General features: G+C 40.3%; 1 protein-coding gene across 4 annotated transcripts in view; it reads right to left on the reverse strand.

The window, feature by feature from the left end:
- LOC108097518 (palmitoyltransferase app) overlaps positions 1–15,009 on the reverse strand; it is a 30,674-nt gene that overhangs the window by 7,530 nt on the left and 8,135 nt on the right. For 2 of the 4 annotated variants that reach the window (XM_017199845.2, XM_017199844.2), the window contains exons 2-7: positions 5,553–5,671; positions 5,331–5,488; positions 5,097–5,269; positions 4,748–4,942; positions 4,013–4,268; positions 120–379 (exon numbers count right to left, since the gene is read on the reverse strand). In XM_017199845.2, coding sequence (XP_017055334.1) covers positions 120–379; positions 4,013–4,268; positions 4,748–4,942; positions 5,097–5,269; positions 5,331–5,488; positions 5,553–5,671 — 1,161 coding nt within the window. Of the gene's footprint in view, positions 1–119; positions 380–3,943; positions 4,269–4,747; positions 4,943–5,096; positions 5,270–5,330; positions 5,489–5,552; positions 5,672–15,009 lie in introns of all 4 variants that reach the window. The other 2 variants (XM_017199846.2, XM_017199843.2) reach the window with 2 other exon arrangements.

Consider the following 15,009-nt stretch of genomic DNA (forward strand, 5'->3'; position numbering starts at 1 on the left):
GAAATCGAGGGACACATAGTGCGTGCGGCTCTCCATTCCCCCTTTTTGGCCCCCGCTCCGCTGCTGAAGGCAGCAAATAGCTGGCTTAAATCCACACTGATTAGGCCTAATTAACTCACCGGGGCCTCGCGTGCGGACTGTGACGCGGATGGTAGAGACGCATGTGACGTGGTGAGTCGCCGCCACCGCCGCCGCCGCCACTTCCTCCTCCGCCGCCTGTGGAAACGCTGCCGTTGAGACCGCCGGCATCGCTCACCTGCGGCAGGTAGAAGCTGCTGGAGTTGTGCCGCTGCAAAGGAGGCGTCGGCTCGCAGTCCTGACTCTGGGAGGCGGGCGGCGGTTCCAGATCCGTATCGGAGCACTCTCGTCCCGGCGAAAGCTGCGAAGTGGAAAGGGGATTATCGAAAGGCGATCCATTAGTCTTCGTCTGGCAAAGGACACACGAAAAACAGGCGAAAAAGAGATGAGATCGACACAGACTTAGGCCTACATTTAGTTGCGATCATTTCCAAAAAACAAATGGAAAAGTAAAAACAAAGATGGAAAGTATAGAAAAACTGGACTGATCAAGTTTCATTTTCACGCATTTAAAGACATATTTAGGGGAACATTTTAAATTTGTATTATCCTTGTAAAAATCACATTTAAGTAAAACTCATACAGAACATTAATTTTAGGAAATTGTTTAGGGTGCCACTTTCATATAAAATACCGACGATTAAAACTTTAAAACATTAGGGATTGAATTCTTCCAGTGATTATAAATAAAAAAAAAGGAATTTATAGGTGGCCCCCAGTTCATAAAAATGTAATAAATCCTGTGAAAATGAAAGCCGTAACAGATAACGATAGAAATGAAAATAAATGAAACGGAAATGTCACAAAATAAGGGAACTGAGGATGTTCTTTTTTTTCGGTTTTGGTTTTTTGGGTGGGGGAAGGAGGATAGTGGATAGTGGATAGTGGACAGTGGAGTGAAGTGGAGTGGGTGGGGTGCCTCCTCCTTCTAGCCCCGCGACCCCAGCTAATTAATTGTAGTTTAACGCATACTGTGCCCTAAAGTGGAAAGCCCAAAGTGGAAATTCTTTCCACAAAGTAATTAACTTCAGAACAAAGAGTCAGCAAGAAAAAGTGTGGAAAAGTCAGAGATGGAATAGAAGAGGAAAACTCGAAAAAGCACTGCGTAATGACAAACATTTTTAAAATAATAAAGAAAACGGAAGGAAACCCTTTAGATATATATTTCTCGGTAAAAACCTTTGTGTTTAAAATGATTGATATTTAGGAACGCTTAAATAGTGAAATAAATAACTGCATTCTGGGTTCAAAGTTTATCTTGGCAAAACAGTGACTAATAAAATATTTCCCAATAGTTTGTAATCATTCGAATTAGTTTGTGTGGCAGACTGGTGATAAAGAGAAGGGGAAAACTGGATAGACAAAAGTATAGTCAATAGAAGAGAAGGATATATAGGGATAGAAATACAAAATTTTGACAACAACACAGGAAAATAAATCATAAGAGGACAATAAATTAAAATCAATGATTCTCCGGGGCAAGTCAAGGTCAATCAATCAATCGATCCATAAAATTAGAAATAATTTTCTTAGTTTTGAATTTTTTTTCTTGATATTTTTGTTTTTTTTTTTTTTTTTTACCTTTCTCGGTGCTTGCAGTAAGTGTAGAGTTTTTGGTTTTGTTTTCTTTTATCTTTGGCTGGTTTATTTGGAAATGCGACCAATTCTTTTCGATATAAGTATGTATGCTATATACTTCTATATATATATACTGATATAACGACAGCTCTGGGCGGCATATACAAACGATATATACGCAGTAACGGAAACGGAAGGGGTTAAAGGTGCCCAGCAAAATGAAAACGAGTCAACAAGTCAACAAAATAGAAATCAAGAGGAAATGCAGCGCATATAATAGCGGGATATCCAGCAACTTATAAAGTCAACCAAACTAAACAATTCTAGCCGCATGCATGCAAAGTGCGGTTTTTGGGGGGTTAATGCGGAGATAAATCCAGGAAATTATGAATAACAAACTGAGGAGACTATGTGGAAAGCTAGAGAAGCGAACACACCGCTTCGGCAGGTCCGAAGTTTCTGAATTTAAATGGAAAATTATGAAGCCTTTTCGCTTTTCGCTCTACGCTTTTCTCGCTTGGCGAAACTTAATCTGCAGCAAAGTGATTTTTAATTGGTTTTTGTTAAGATTTTAGGGTCAACAGGAGCGGATGGCAGCAGGTGGTTTTGTTAAAGTTTATGGTTTTGGGTTGCTCAAGTTTTAAGTAAACCATTTTATCTGAATATTTTTAGATTTTAATTCGTATAGTAGTGCGGAATCAGAAGAAATTTGTTCAAAGTTCTCTGCGTTGAAATATTCTTAAACTTCACAGACGGACTAAACTTCCAAACGAATAAAGGTAAGGTAGAGATATTATTCTAACAAACAAATGCATTAAAAACAATTACGATTTATTAGAAGGAAGAGTGATAAAATTTGTTTGTGCTTAAAGCCCTTTCAAATTGCTTATTTATAGATACCCAATTATATACAGTGACAGATACAACTAATTCTACTCGGAGTGTTCGTTAGGCCGAGCCTTCACTGTATTTTTCATGAGATGTCAAGGACAGTGGAAAGCAATTACATTGGAGAGGGTGACAAAGGGGGGAGAAACGGAAAAGTTTTGAGATGGTGAGCGTTGCTTTCTCTAAATGGTTGTGCATCATTTGGTTTGCTTGTCCTTCAATTAAACGGGCGTGGCACTACCAACTAACTAACATCTCCCTACCACCCCTTCGGTTTTTGTTTTGTTTTTGTTTTTTGCGAGGGAAAGCTGGGAAATAATAATACTAAATGCAGCAGAAGAAGATGTAGAAGAAGCGGCAGCCAAAAAAGTTTTGCAGTGCAAACGGAAAAGCGGTTGGAGGTGGAGGTGTGGTGGAAAATGGGATTGAAGGATGTGTTGTGTGGAGCAGCTGGGGAAAAGCGGAAAAACTTTTATTCGCCCACACAGGGAACGAATCAAAAACAACAAGAACAACAGCGGCAACAACAACACAAAGATACTTCACAGATTTGCGCCGATATATAGTACAAAGCTCTCTACATATATATGAGCGGTATATATGTATATGTTTATATTTATATCGATTTTGTAGTTAATTAGTCAAAGCATTAAGCGGGTGGGGGGCGTAGGGGGCGGGGCTGACGGGGGGTTATTTGGGGATTACAGCAAATGATAAATCATACGAAATGAGCAAAGGAAAATGTTGTGAAAATAGAAACAGAACCAAGAAGTAAGAAGTAAGAGGTCAAGAAAATCAAATGGAAATTGTTTACATTTAGGCGAGATGAGAAATGAAAACAAAATCAAAAACACAAACATAAACAAACAACTGTTAACGGTTACAATTACAGTAAAGTAAACACAAATTACGATTACAACAACATTTACTAAGCCAAACAACAACAACAACAACAATAACAACAATAACAACAGGTGGCTTCAGCAATTGCTCAACAAGAACTTTATACTTTAATTAAAAATTGATTTTTCATTGGGATTTGAAATTGATATTTCAAGTGAACTTTTAGCCAGTAGTGTAAAATCAGTTAAATTAGCAATTACAATTCACACAAAATAGTTATTAAACTGTAGAACAATCGTTTAAACTGTAGTAAATTATTATAGAACCAACACCTAAAGGTATTTTCAATTTCTAAAGTTGGTCAAGGTGTATTTGTAACAAATAAGCTTTTGGAAAACTTGAGCAATGGCTGTGCCACCACCTGTGGCACACTATTGGTGGTACATTAGATACAATAGATATAGGATACATAGATATATGTAGTAGGAATCTGAGTTTCGCATAGCAACTGCTTCGCTTTTCTCGGTGATATTGCAAAATCTTGTTGTTTACCCACCTTACTGTAAAGCGTTGTGCTGCCCGACCGTTGATTATAACCATTGCCCTCGGCCATATAAGTCTTTACCTGAATTCCGCGCTTCTCGCGACTCGCGTCGTAGAATGAGCGTGGTGAGTACTGCACCGCAGTGCCTCGCATACCGCCACCGCCACCGCCTCCCCCGCCGCCCGCTCCACCGCCGCCGGCCGCTGCAGCGGTACCATTGCCGCCGGCCCCGCCCCCGGCGCCCGTCTGCTGGCCGCTCCGGTCGTTGCAAATGGTGCTGATCGCCTGATTCTGCACCTGCGATCGCCGCGATGCGTACTTCTTCGGATTCAGTAGGCTGAAAATATAGTGAGTTACATAACTAATTAATAAGGAATGCAAAATAAGAGTGAAATCAATAGATATTAGTATAAGCATGTCTCTAATGAATCTGTTTATTCCTAACATAATGCTATATATTATTATTTATTTCGAAATATAACTAATTACACCCTATGTAAGTTGTTTACTATTGAACCTTGAAAACATCTCCATATTATGTTGATATTAAATACTCTCAGCAATCCCGGTAAAGTATATCACCAAGGGAGCCAAACTCAATATAACTGGCAACACAACTCGAATGTTTACAATCTAAAATACTATTATTTCAATTTGCAGTTAAATTGCCTGCCGAAGGACATGTAATTTGAAGCCAATAATTGGCTGTCCAATTTGCGTATTTATTGCAGTAATTTCCGGACTCCCTCGAGTGAAAAGTGTCACAGTGGGGCCTCCGAATAGATGACTGACTGGCTGAATGACCGACTGACTCACCTGGGATACTGTGGTCCGAACTGTGTGTAGCAGCAGTTGTGCCAGCAGCCGCGCGAGAATGGATTGTAGCCGCCCTTGAACTTTCCCGTGACCTGTTCGTTGGTCGTTCGACCCCGCGACACCAAGACCATGTGGAAGCCGGTCAAACCGAAAATGGGTATGGCCAAAATGGTCACCAGGCCCATCAGGATCATGCTGTATACGAAATAAGTTAAGGCAAACCAATTGGCGGGAAATAAATGTGGCTAAAGGAACAATCTTTACAAAGGGTATTTAAGTTAATGGTATTGAAAGTTTCCTTTAACCAATTCTGTTTTTTGTTCACTATTGTATTTTTGAAAAAGGATACGCTACAATGGGCGCCGTGTCCTTGATGTTGGGCATTATCTTCAGCACGTAGACCAAACACAGCGAGAAAATGCTCAGCATGTGAATGGAAAGCGATACGAGGAAGAAGAAAAAGAATCTGTAGTTCCGCCTGCCGATGCAGTTGTTGACCCACGGACAATGGTGATCGAAGGTCTGGAAAGGATGATGAAATTAGTTAGTACCTTCGATACGATAATTTAAATGAAGGACTCACCTCTATGCAGTGATTGCATACGGAACAGTGGGAACAGCGTGGCGGGCGGTAGAACTTACAGGTGACGCACCACTTCATCTTGACGGTGATGCCGTTGATCTCGGCATTCTTGTAGAGCGGGGCGCGCAGCTCCTCCTCGCAGTCTTCGTCGGGCGAGGCTAGAATGCAGTCAAGTTTAGGCCGTGACGATTGGCGCTGGCCCCTGCTCAGCACGCTACATACCTTTGGGGATGATGCCCGGGTCCATGAACGTGGCCAGCGTGAAGTTGGCCAGCACGAAGAATGTGATGACGCCCTGGTAGGCCAGCACCCATGGATGGCTCTTCACGTAGTATTGGCAGCTGGAAGAGGCAATGCAAAAAAGAGGAGGTATTATTAGTACAATAATAATAGAGATACACAATCTTAATATGTTTATTATGCTTATGGTACCTTTAAGGCTATTTACATACTTCTATTTCATTTACTTATATTAACCATTTAGTTGATGAGCCCACCATTAATAATTGAACATTTTTAAAACACCCCAAAAATAGTTGAATATTTAATGAGTTTGAGGACCATCTAATAACCCTTTTAATAATAGCTATATGGTTCGTATTCTTTCAGTTTCGACCCCACTTAAAGCCGCTTACCGAACACGTTTGAAAGTGGTGCACACAAGCAAATGAGCGGCTCAAAGTGGTTAGGAAACCCTCAATTTCCCCCTTGGCATTCCTTACGTAACGACTCTGCTGACCAGAGGCCAGATTAATGAAACAGCCGAGGAAGAACTGTGACGACACATCTGGTGGGTTTGCAATCAGCCTTTTTCGGGAGAGTGACACAGTTGCCTTTTCATGTGAGCGCTGCTCTTTGAGTAGGCCGAAAATCGGTCGAAAAGCCTTCGACCACATTGTTGACCATTAAGCAAGAGGTGGCCAGGCCAGGACACCAGGACACCAGGACATTGGGACACCGGGACACCGGGTGGCCAGGAGGAAAGGGGAGCCCAAGGCTACGGTTATCCAACGAAGCCCACCCGTCGTGTCGCCGCAATCACTTTAGAGTCTACTGAACCGGAACTGTTTTGTCGGTTGAGACCGACGAGCCCCCTCAAAGCCCCCAACTCCAATCGTTCCGATCCCCCATCGTACAATACGCCACCCCGGCGAACTCGACCCGCATCGGAATCAAAACGAACCGAAACCGAACGGAATGTGAACCGAACCTTAACACTCTCGAACCCTCGGAAAAGTCCTGGGTGTGTGGAATATTTAATTTGGAAAAGTGCGGTTGGACTTCACATCATGAAATTGTAATTATCCAAAAAAAATATGTAGTTTTTTGTACATTATATTAAATATATTTGTATGGAAATAAATTAACAATTACTCATGGAATACTGTATTTTTATTTTACTTTTAGGGAATTTTTAAATTTAAAATGCCAATAAAAATATATATATATAAAGCCATTAATGTGCTCTTCGGTTCGCGATTGGTTATTGCAGCCTTCCAAACTTTGGCAATAAAACTTTTATCGTTTATCGTTTAACCCCGCGTTTATTTGCAGAAGACCCCCTTTGAATGCAATGTGAGTGCGGGGTGCTTAAGGGGTTAAGTCAACCACATGCCATGAATGTTGCAATGTTGCAAGGGCGATATACACGTGTCCTTTAGCCCATTTCCATTTCCGTCTGTCGCTGCCCGCCCGACTTTCCCGACATTTCCCCACCACAACCCCTCTCTCTCCCCCCCTCCCCCTCCCTCCTTCTCCTTCTCTTTCTCTTTCTCTGATGCATTTGCAATGATGTGCGGAACATTCTGGTGGTTTCGGTTTACGGGCTCCTGTTTACGGGTTACTTAAGGTGAATGTATTACTTTCTTCCGGCATTTCTCACTGCATTACGCTGCCCTCTGACCTCCGCCATCCGCCATCCGCCGCCTTCCGGCTCCACTCTCCGCTTCTCCCGTGGAATGCTGAAAGGCAGACCGCTGCTGAATTCTAATGGATAAACTCATGCTTAATGCAACCACCATCATCGTTTACCAGCTCATCATCAATCTGCACATCATTTTCTTTTCTTCTTCTGCAGTGGATTCCTCGTTACAGTGGTAACTTTTTCATTCCACACTTTGTTTTGTTGGTATTAAGAAAGATTATTCCAATTTAGAGTCAGACGGAAAAGAGTAAGGTTTGTGTTGGCCAATACTTTGTACACTGCTTAAAACAACCACTGGGCTGCAACTCTAAAATTCTATTCCCATTATCATCGTCATCTTCACATTTTCCGCCAGCCCCTCTTGGTGCCACATCAACTTCATCATCGCCGGCAGTCCTTCGTTGCATTATAATTGGCAGAATGACCTCAGACTGACAGTTTTCCGTTTCCATTTTCTTCTTTTCAACACTACTGCTGCTGTTTTTTCTGTTGCATTTTCCAGTTGCTCTGGCTGCCCGTTAGCTTCGCACTCGCTCTCCGGACAATTGCCTCGAGCCAGAGAGAGAGAGTTTTCCGAGGCGAGGAAAAGCAGTTGAGCACACAGTCCAGATTTCGAATTTTCGCTAACGGCGATTGCACACAAATGTTCACACCTCCGCTATCTGTATCCGTATCTCTGAATCTGATTCGGGAAATCACAAGCGGAATAGGAATAGGAATTAGAATCAGAATCAGAATCAGAATCGGAATCTGAATCTAAATCCCGGGATGTCGGCTTGCTTTTGCTTTTGCTTCTGCTTCTGGTTTTGATTTATTTCGGCATTCTTATCGCATTTATTCCAACGCTTACGGTTGTTACAAAACAAAGAGCTCTATCTCATCCAGTGGCATTTGCATACAATTTTTAGAATGCAAATAAAACTGGAACGTAGCAACTCTCAGCACGTGCCAGGGATTTATGTTAATCGCTCGGAGACAAAGAAAATAGGGAATAGAGAATCTGGCAGGGGGGTTCGAGGTCGAGAAGTGGGGATAAAGCCGAGAAGAAACAGAGCAAAACGGGCTAACGATGGAGAACGGAAAACGGAGAACGGGAGCCAAGATGGAGAAACCTCAAGTATTTGACGAGGGCTGCGAAAGTAATTAATTAAGCTGACGTTTATTATCAACTGCAAGCCACGCTTTATTAATAAATTCCTCGCCTCTGCAGTTTTTGGAATGCCTCCCTCACTTTTTATAAATCAGAGTCAGTTGCAAATTGAAATTTTTCAAATTTTATGCAGCGGCAAGCCACAAGCTTAAACTAGAAATACATAGTTGTCTTAATTGCTTGCAGCTTCGGTTTCAATCGAGCCATAATTTCAGATAATTGCCGGAATATTCCTTATATTAGCAAACGGCACTTTAATTCAATTGTATCTTTAAATCAAGCAGCAAAGGCAAAGGGATAAATATTTATTTATTTACTCGAAGGCATAAACATTGCAACTGTGCAAACAAATCTTAAATTGCACAATTCCCATTAAGGCGCCGAGCAATAAAACCAAAATGGCAACGGCAACTGTTCAATGTTAATGATTGGACGGACGGAACAGTCACTGTGTATATAGTATATGTGCAGGAATCTGAATCTAATCGACTCGCATCGAATATCAAAATGACAGCTCACCTTCCACCTGCCAACACCCCATCTTAAATATATATTTATGGTGGATCCACCTAGCAACGTGATTTTCATTGCTAATTGAGGGTGGTGCCACTTTCGAAGTTAGAAAAAATGAGAACCACATAGAAAAGAAATAAGCAAAGTTATATACAACTCAAAGCTTATAGCGATGCCTTATCTCCGAACTGATGCCCGATTATGATTCAGGTGTGCAGCTATATAATCCACACAAATATATATTACACTTGTTTGCTTTACTTTTCAATTTAGCAAAAATGTTTGCCAACTCCCGGCAGGGAAATCTGTTTACATTTATGCAAAGTCAGGCAGAAAAGAGGGTGGCCAAAGCCGAGCAGAAAGAGTTGGCCCACAAAATGACAGCTCAAAAAAGGAGAAAAAAAAAAAGAAAACCAAGCGAGAAAGAAATAAAATAAAGTACACAGAAGGCCCAAGGATTTGCCGCTGTCTTATGACAAATAATTCATTTCAATTTCCCGAAAGGAGAGAGGGTGGTGCTGGAGGAGTCGAGGAACTAGGGCAAACTAGCAAATCAAATTAGTGACAAGACCGCAGCAAGGACAATAAAAGCACACACAAATATACAAACATATATGTCAAGAGCCCGGAGCCTCCTTCTAAGCCACTGAGCCACTGAACCACCGAACCACCCACACAGAATGTGGTTGACTTCAATTAATGTTTTGCGCCATCAAATTGAAACAAATTGCCAAGGAAAACAAATAAACAGTGATTTGCATTGATTGAAATATAATTTCAGCCAGGCGTTTGCATTTCTAGGAAGGCTCGGGGATTTGTTTGAGGATAAATCTTGAAGGAGGAATGTAATGGGTTTAATATGTAGGTAATGCACGAAAGAACTTCTTAGTCAGTTTATAAGACTAGTGGGGGTTACCTTACCTAATTTAATTATAAGCACAATGGATAAATTAATAAATTATGTAAAAGAAAAAATATTTGAACTCATGAAATTAATAAAATACTTTTTATATTAAAGTCTGTGCTTTGCCTTCTAAATACCGGTAAATATTTTACAAGGATTACCCTTCTCACAGTTTTTCAGCTCCTTTAAAGTGAATGTTCCCCGGAGAAATGCCGGCCCGGCCCTATCAATTTCAATTCCCGACTAAATTCCAGCAGAGTTAAGATATTTTATTTACTGCACGGCAATGTCAGCTTCCTGTCTCCGTGTCGACCTTCAGGCCCCATGCCACACAGTTATTGCATCACTGTGGCATTGTCAAGGTGAAGGAGACTCAGCGGGTTACCGGTGGACACCAACACAACAACAACAACAACAACAATTTAAAGCTTAACCGCTGCGATACACATTTTTGTGTTTTTTATTCAGTCTCCACAACTTAAGCGTAAAGTATTTTTCAAGAGCATTTCCTGTGGGGCGGGGAGGGGAATTCCAAATCAGTGGGGCGGGGTTGTGAAATCGAGAGGGGGCTGGGATACTTCAAGGAGACACTTGCAGGAAATTGAATTCCTATGTTAAGCGCTTGCCTCAAAGACAGACGGTCGCGCCGTTGGGGGAGGATATTAGGAGCCCAATGGCAAAATGTCACATTCAGGCGAAGTGCGACAAGATTATGCACCCCCCACCCCCTCCCCGTTGTCACCGGGTCATAAAGATGGAAAGTCAATTACCAAAAGGGACAGAAGCCGCCGGTGGACGGTGGGCGTTGGGCGGTGGACGATGAGCGATGGCCGGCACAAACATGCGCGAGAGAGGTCAACTAAGAACAAACCGCAAAAACGATTTCAATCGGCAATTAATTGACCTGACACATTGACACCTTCACTTGCACAAACACAAAGGCACACACGCAGGTACAATATTAAAAATGTATATATATATTTATATTTCCAATGCAGAAAAGTATGGAGTTAAAATAATCTTAAAGATAAATATGTTGAATGACTACTATTTTCCTCTTCATTAATATTAATACAATTTAAACATTATGCATCTTTAATATACAATCACCTAACCTTGTTTTCGCTAACCCTACTTATTCACCCTCTTATCAATATGCAAATGGCCAATTTAAGCCACCGAAACGCACTCTAACTCGGCTAATTGGTGAGCAGGCCGAAACGGGACGAGTCTGTGATTAAAATAGTAAAGACCAAAGACAATTTCGCATTCGATGGCAGCTGCATTAATTAAAAACTCAAAAAAATGGCAATGCTTTTTATGCGTCAAGGAAAGGCAAATGGAAAACCATTTCAGTTTCGGCACTATGCAACAGGTTTTGGATACTCTGTTTTCTTATTCCCTTTATAAAACTTCCTATGATTTTACTTATAAAAGGCATTATAGCAAACAAAACATATTTTTTGTATTTTAATAAACAAATAAACTCATTAACTTATTGTATGAATTAGTTTTCTAGTATTTTTTTTTTTTGAGATAACGAAAATGGAATTTTTTGTAGATTAGTGTTGGGCGACGATGACGAAAACTGGCGAATCGCCGCTGTCGTCACATTACCCCTCTGCGCCCAAGATTTACTCTACTTTCCGCTCTTCTCTGGCTCGCTGAATATAAAAATATCCTACTATCGCCAAAACGAATAAAAAAAATGAATAAACGTCGGCAAAGCATTAGTCACCAGAACAGACGAGTACGAAGACTCGGCTGAAAAAAGTAAGGAAAAATAAAATAAAAGTACAAAAACAACAAAAAAATGTGCTTCGACCATGGGTAACCGTCGCCTCGACTTTGCTTTTGACTTATCTATGGGGGCTCTTTTATTCACCCGCTTCGCTTTTTTTTTTATTACACATGTGGCTGACTGTCCCATCTGCATAGTTACAATTTGAGTAAAAATTATAGAAGGTGTATAAAGAAAGAATTTCCATAACTATTTATTATAGTTATAGAGGAGGGTTTTCAGAAGCTAAAATATTTGTATCTTAAATATTTAAAAAAATATTTAACCTGTAGGGCATTGCACTCTTAATGGTTATGCAATTAAGAGCTTTTATTACTTGCATCTACCCGTAATAGAGCCATAAACAATAATTACCAGCAAGTAAAATTAAGTAACAAGAGCTCGCTCATTTTGCGGAAGACGCCAGTGGCGCTATTATTTTCACCCTCTGCTGTAGGCGGCCTCCAAGTGGAGGTTCTCCTAAGCGACCCGATAAAAGGTGCCAACCGATAAGCGGGCGGTAGTGGGTTAACGGTAACGGGGAGGTGGAGGTGGAGCGAGGAGGCGCCGAGGCGGACATCATTATGAGGTGCCATGGTTCGTTATTTAATTTTTGTTTTTTGCTCACCAACTGGGCGGCGAAGGAGGAGAAGAGGGAGGGGGAGAGGAGAGGAGAGGAGAGGAGAGGTGCGAAGAAGGTTAAACGGCGCGGCTTTTATCAGTTACCAAACACTGGAACCGCCAACAGCTGCCAATTGCCTCCCTCTCTTTCTGCCCCCCAATCCCTTCTATCCGTATCTCTTTCTGGTGGTTTCCATTTTCTGCAAAATTAGCGATAAATGAATCAATTACCTTTTACTGGGAAGTTGACCATTTGCCTGCGGTGATAAGAGCGGCTTTTCAATGACGATATCTCATTCAAATGCATATTCGTTTAAAGATTGTTTCGAATATTTTTGCAGGTGTTTTACGGCTTCCATTTATTTGGCCTTTGAACTGTTCATCGAAAAGCAAATGTGTCATCCATATTTATCCGATTCTAGCTAATTTAATTTCTTTCTTAATCCAGAGAGTTTAATGTTCAATTCTTACCACCCAAAAAAAGTGAATCAATTATTATCCATAGTTTATAGGAAAAAATTCAATTAGCGAAAATAAAAACTCCTCTTGTGGAAGCCAATTAAGTTTTAATTAGTTCTACAATTTTTAAATTGTAACTGAAACTATTGGCAAAAAAGTTTCCAAATAATCTCTTTAAAAAATGTATACTTGGTTCACCTTTAAGGCAGTTGGCTTTTATTGGCCCACTCTAAGCAGTCGGACAAAATTTATCCACAGGTAAAAATAAAAATGTGCCAGTTTGTTTTTTCTGACGGCTCTCCTACTTTTCGCCGCGATTATTGGGCAATCTTGAGGAAAAAATTAGAGTGTGGAAATGGAGGTGGGGTCGGAATATTGACTCGGATAGGTGGCGAGGCGGAAAATCCTCCAAGCACACACCAAACCGCACAGTACAAAAGCACAAGCGAAATGTAATAACAAGTTGGGGCAACTTTTTGGACTAGCACAAGTTTCGGCCCCCCTAGAGAAAAACGCAGGGCGGGGTTTTCAGAGGGGATGAGCTAGACCGGCTGGTCTCGGGTTACCAAGAGATTGGGGCCAAAGCGGGATAATCAGGCAAAGTGAGGGAGACGGCTCCCATCTCCTATTTTTTTTTTTAATAGCTGTCTATGCCAAGTCCTTCAGTTTGTCATGCGCCCTGTCAAAAAATTTATGTAACTAGGGAAAAGGGGCGGGGGAAGCCAAAAAAAAAATTGATTTTCCTGATGGGCAACCTAAAAAAAAAAAAAAACAAAAAAAACACTGACGTTTTTGGGCCAAATTTGCTTTGAAATATGTTGGGGAAAAAGAGACGATTTTTGTTATTGTTGTCTTACCAAGGTCAAGCAACTTTGTTTTAGGCCTCCAAAAAATTGTGGAAGAATTCGTTTGGACATGTAGACACGCATACTCGTATTTCTACAGTTGGCATGGGGTCTTTCATAACCCAAATGTTTCGCTGCTTTTTAGCGCTTCTGCCAAAGTTTGTTTATTTTTAATGCCAGTTCGTGTGCGTTTGTTACAAAATCAACACTTGAAATCAATTTATTATGAAGACAGCTAAGGAATTTTAAATCATTGAACAATTTGTCCTTATTTAGAAACAATGTGAGCGAATATAATTGATTCATCAGAAATACATATCTTAATCTTGAAGTACTTTTTTGATTTTTCACTAATGCATTCTTTTATTTGCTTTATTATCTTGGGTTGGCTTTTTACATTCTATTGCGCAAATATAATCTTTAAAGGATGTTATAAATCATTCAGAAAACTATTTGTAATTCTATCTTTGGTTCGTATTTGTTGTTCACTACATTATCGCCCACATTTCTAGCGACTAATCTGTACTATTTGTTATAAAGAATAAACCAAAGTAGTCACTTCTATTTCCAAGACCTAAACAAATGCAATCAACATAATGTCAATTTTAAAAGTTAAAATCTTGAATCGGAATCAGTTCATTGATAAAGCGTAGGAAATCCGTTGAGTGTTCCCTGTTCCGTTTTATTACTCGATTCTCGGGTATGAAATTGTATATTCTGCTTATAAAAGCAATTTCAAACGATACCTTCCTTTTCCATAAAGTCAACAGTTTTTGCCTTCTTTAATCTGGTTTTCGTTTTATATACTTTTTGTATGTTTTTTTTTGTCTCTTCTTTTTGGGCATTTTGTGCGTATTTATGATGGGCCGAATGAAATTAAATTTGGATGGATGGCCTCTAGGGCGTATGCGTAATATGTTTGAGTGCATACGTATACGTTATGTGTGTGATGTTTTTAGTGGCAAGGGGTGGCAAACAAATTTTGTGCGTTTGTTTGCCAACTAAAAATACACTTTTCCCTTTCGATGTCGACATTTTCACTTTGTTTTCCCCCAGATTTCCATGTTGACATTTTTCCATCCCCAACTTTTCATCCACAGTTCTTTTGCACTCGCCGCTTTGCCAAAAGTTTCTTAAACTTTGTGTGAAAATGTGCCTAATTAAAATTTAAATTAATATTTAAAAAAGAGTGGCAAAAAAAACAGAAAATAAAAAGATAAAAAGAAAGAATCGGAGCGGAAATAGGCATTCAACAGGAAATTATTCTACTGAAACAAAAAAAAAAAGCGTCAACATGATTTCCACTTAATCCACTCAATAAACAGTTAAGTGATAAAAAGAAATTAACGCTCTTTTTTTGTGACTATTTGCCCGGCTGTCTGGCCATGAGAAAAATAAATCGAACCTAATGGGAAACGTATATACAGAGAGTTCATATACAAGGAGAATAAATCATGGCAAAAGTCAGGAACACAGTGGAAAA

This window comes from Drosophila ficusphila, unplaced genomic scaffold, assembly GCF_018152265.1.
Source record: "Drosophila ficusphila isolate 14025-0441.05 unplaced genomic scaffold, ASM1815226v1 contig_197, whole genome shotgun sequence".
NCBI lineage: Eukaryota > Metazoa > Arthropoda > Insecta > Diptera > Drosophilidae > Drosophila > Drosophila ficusphila.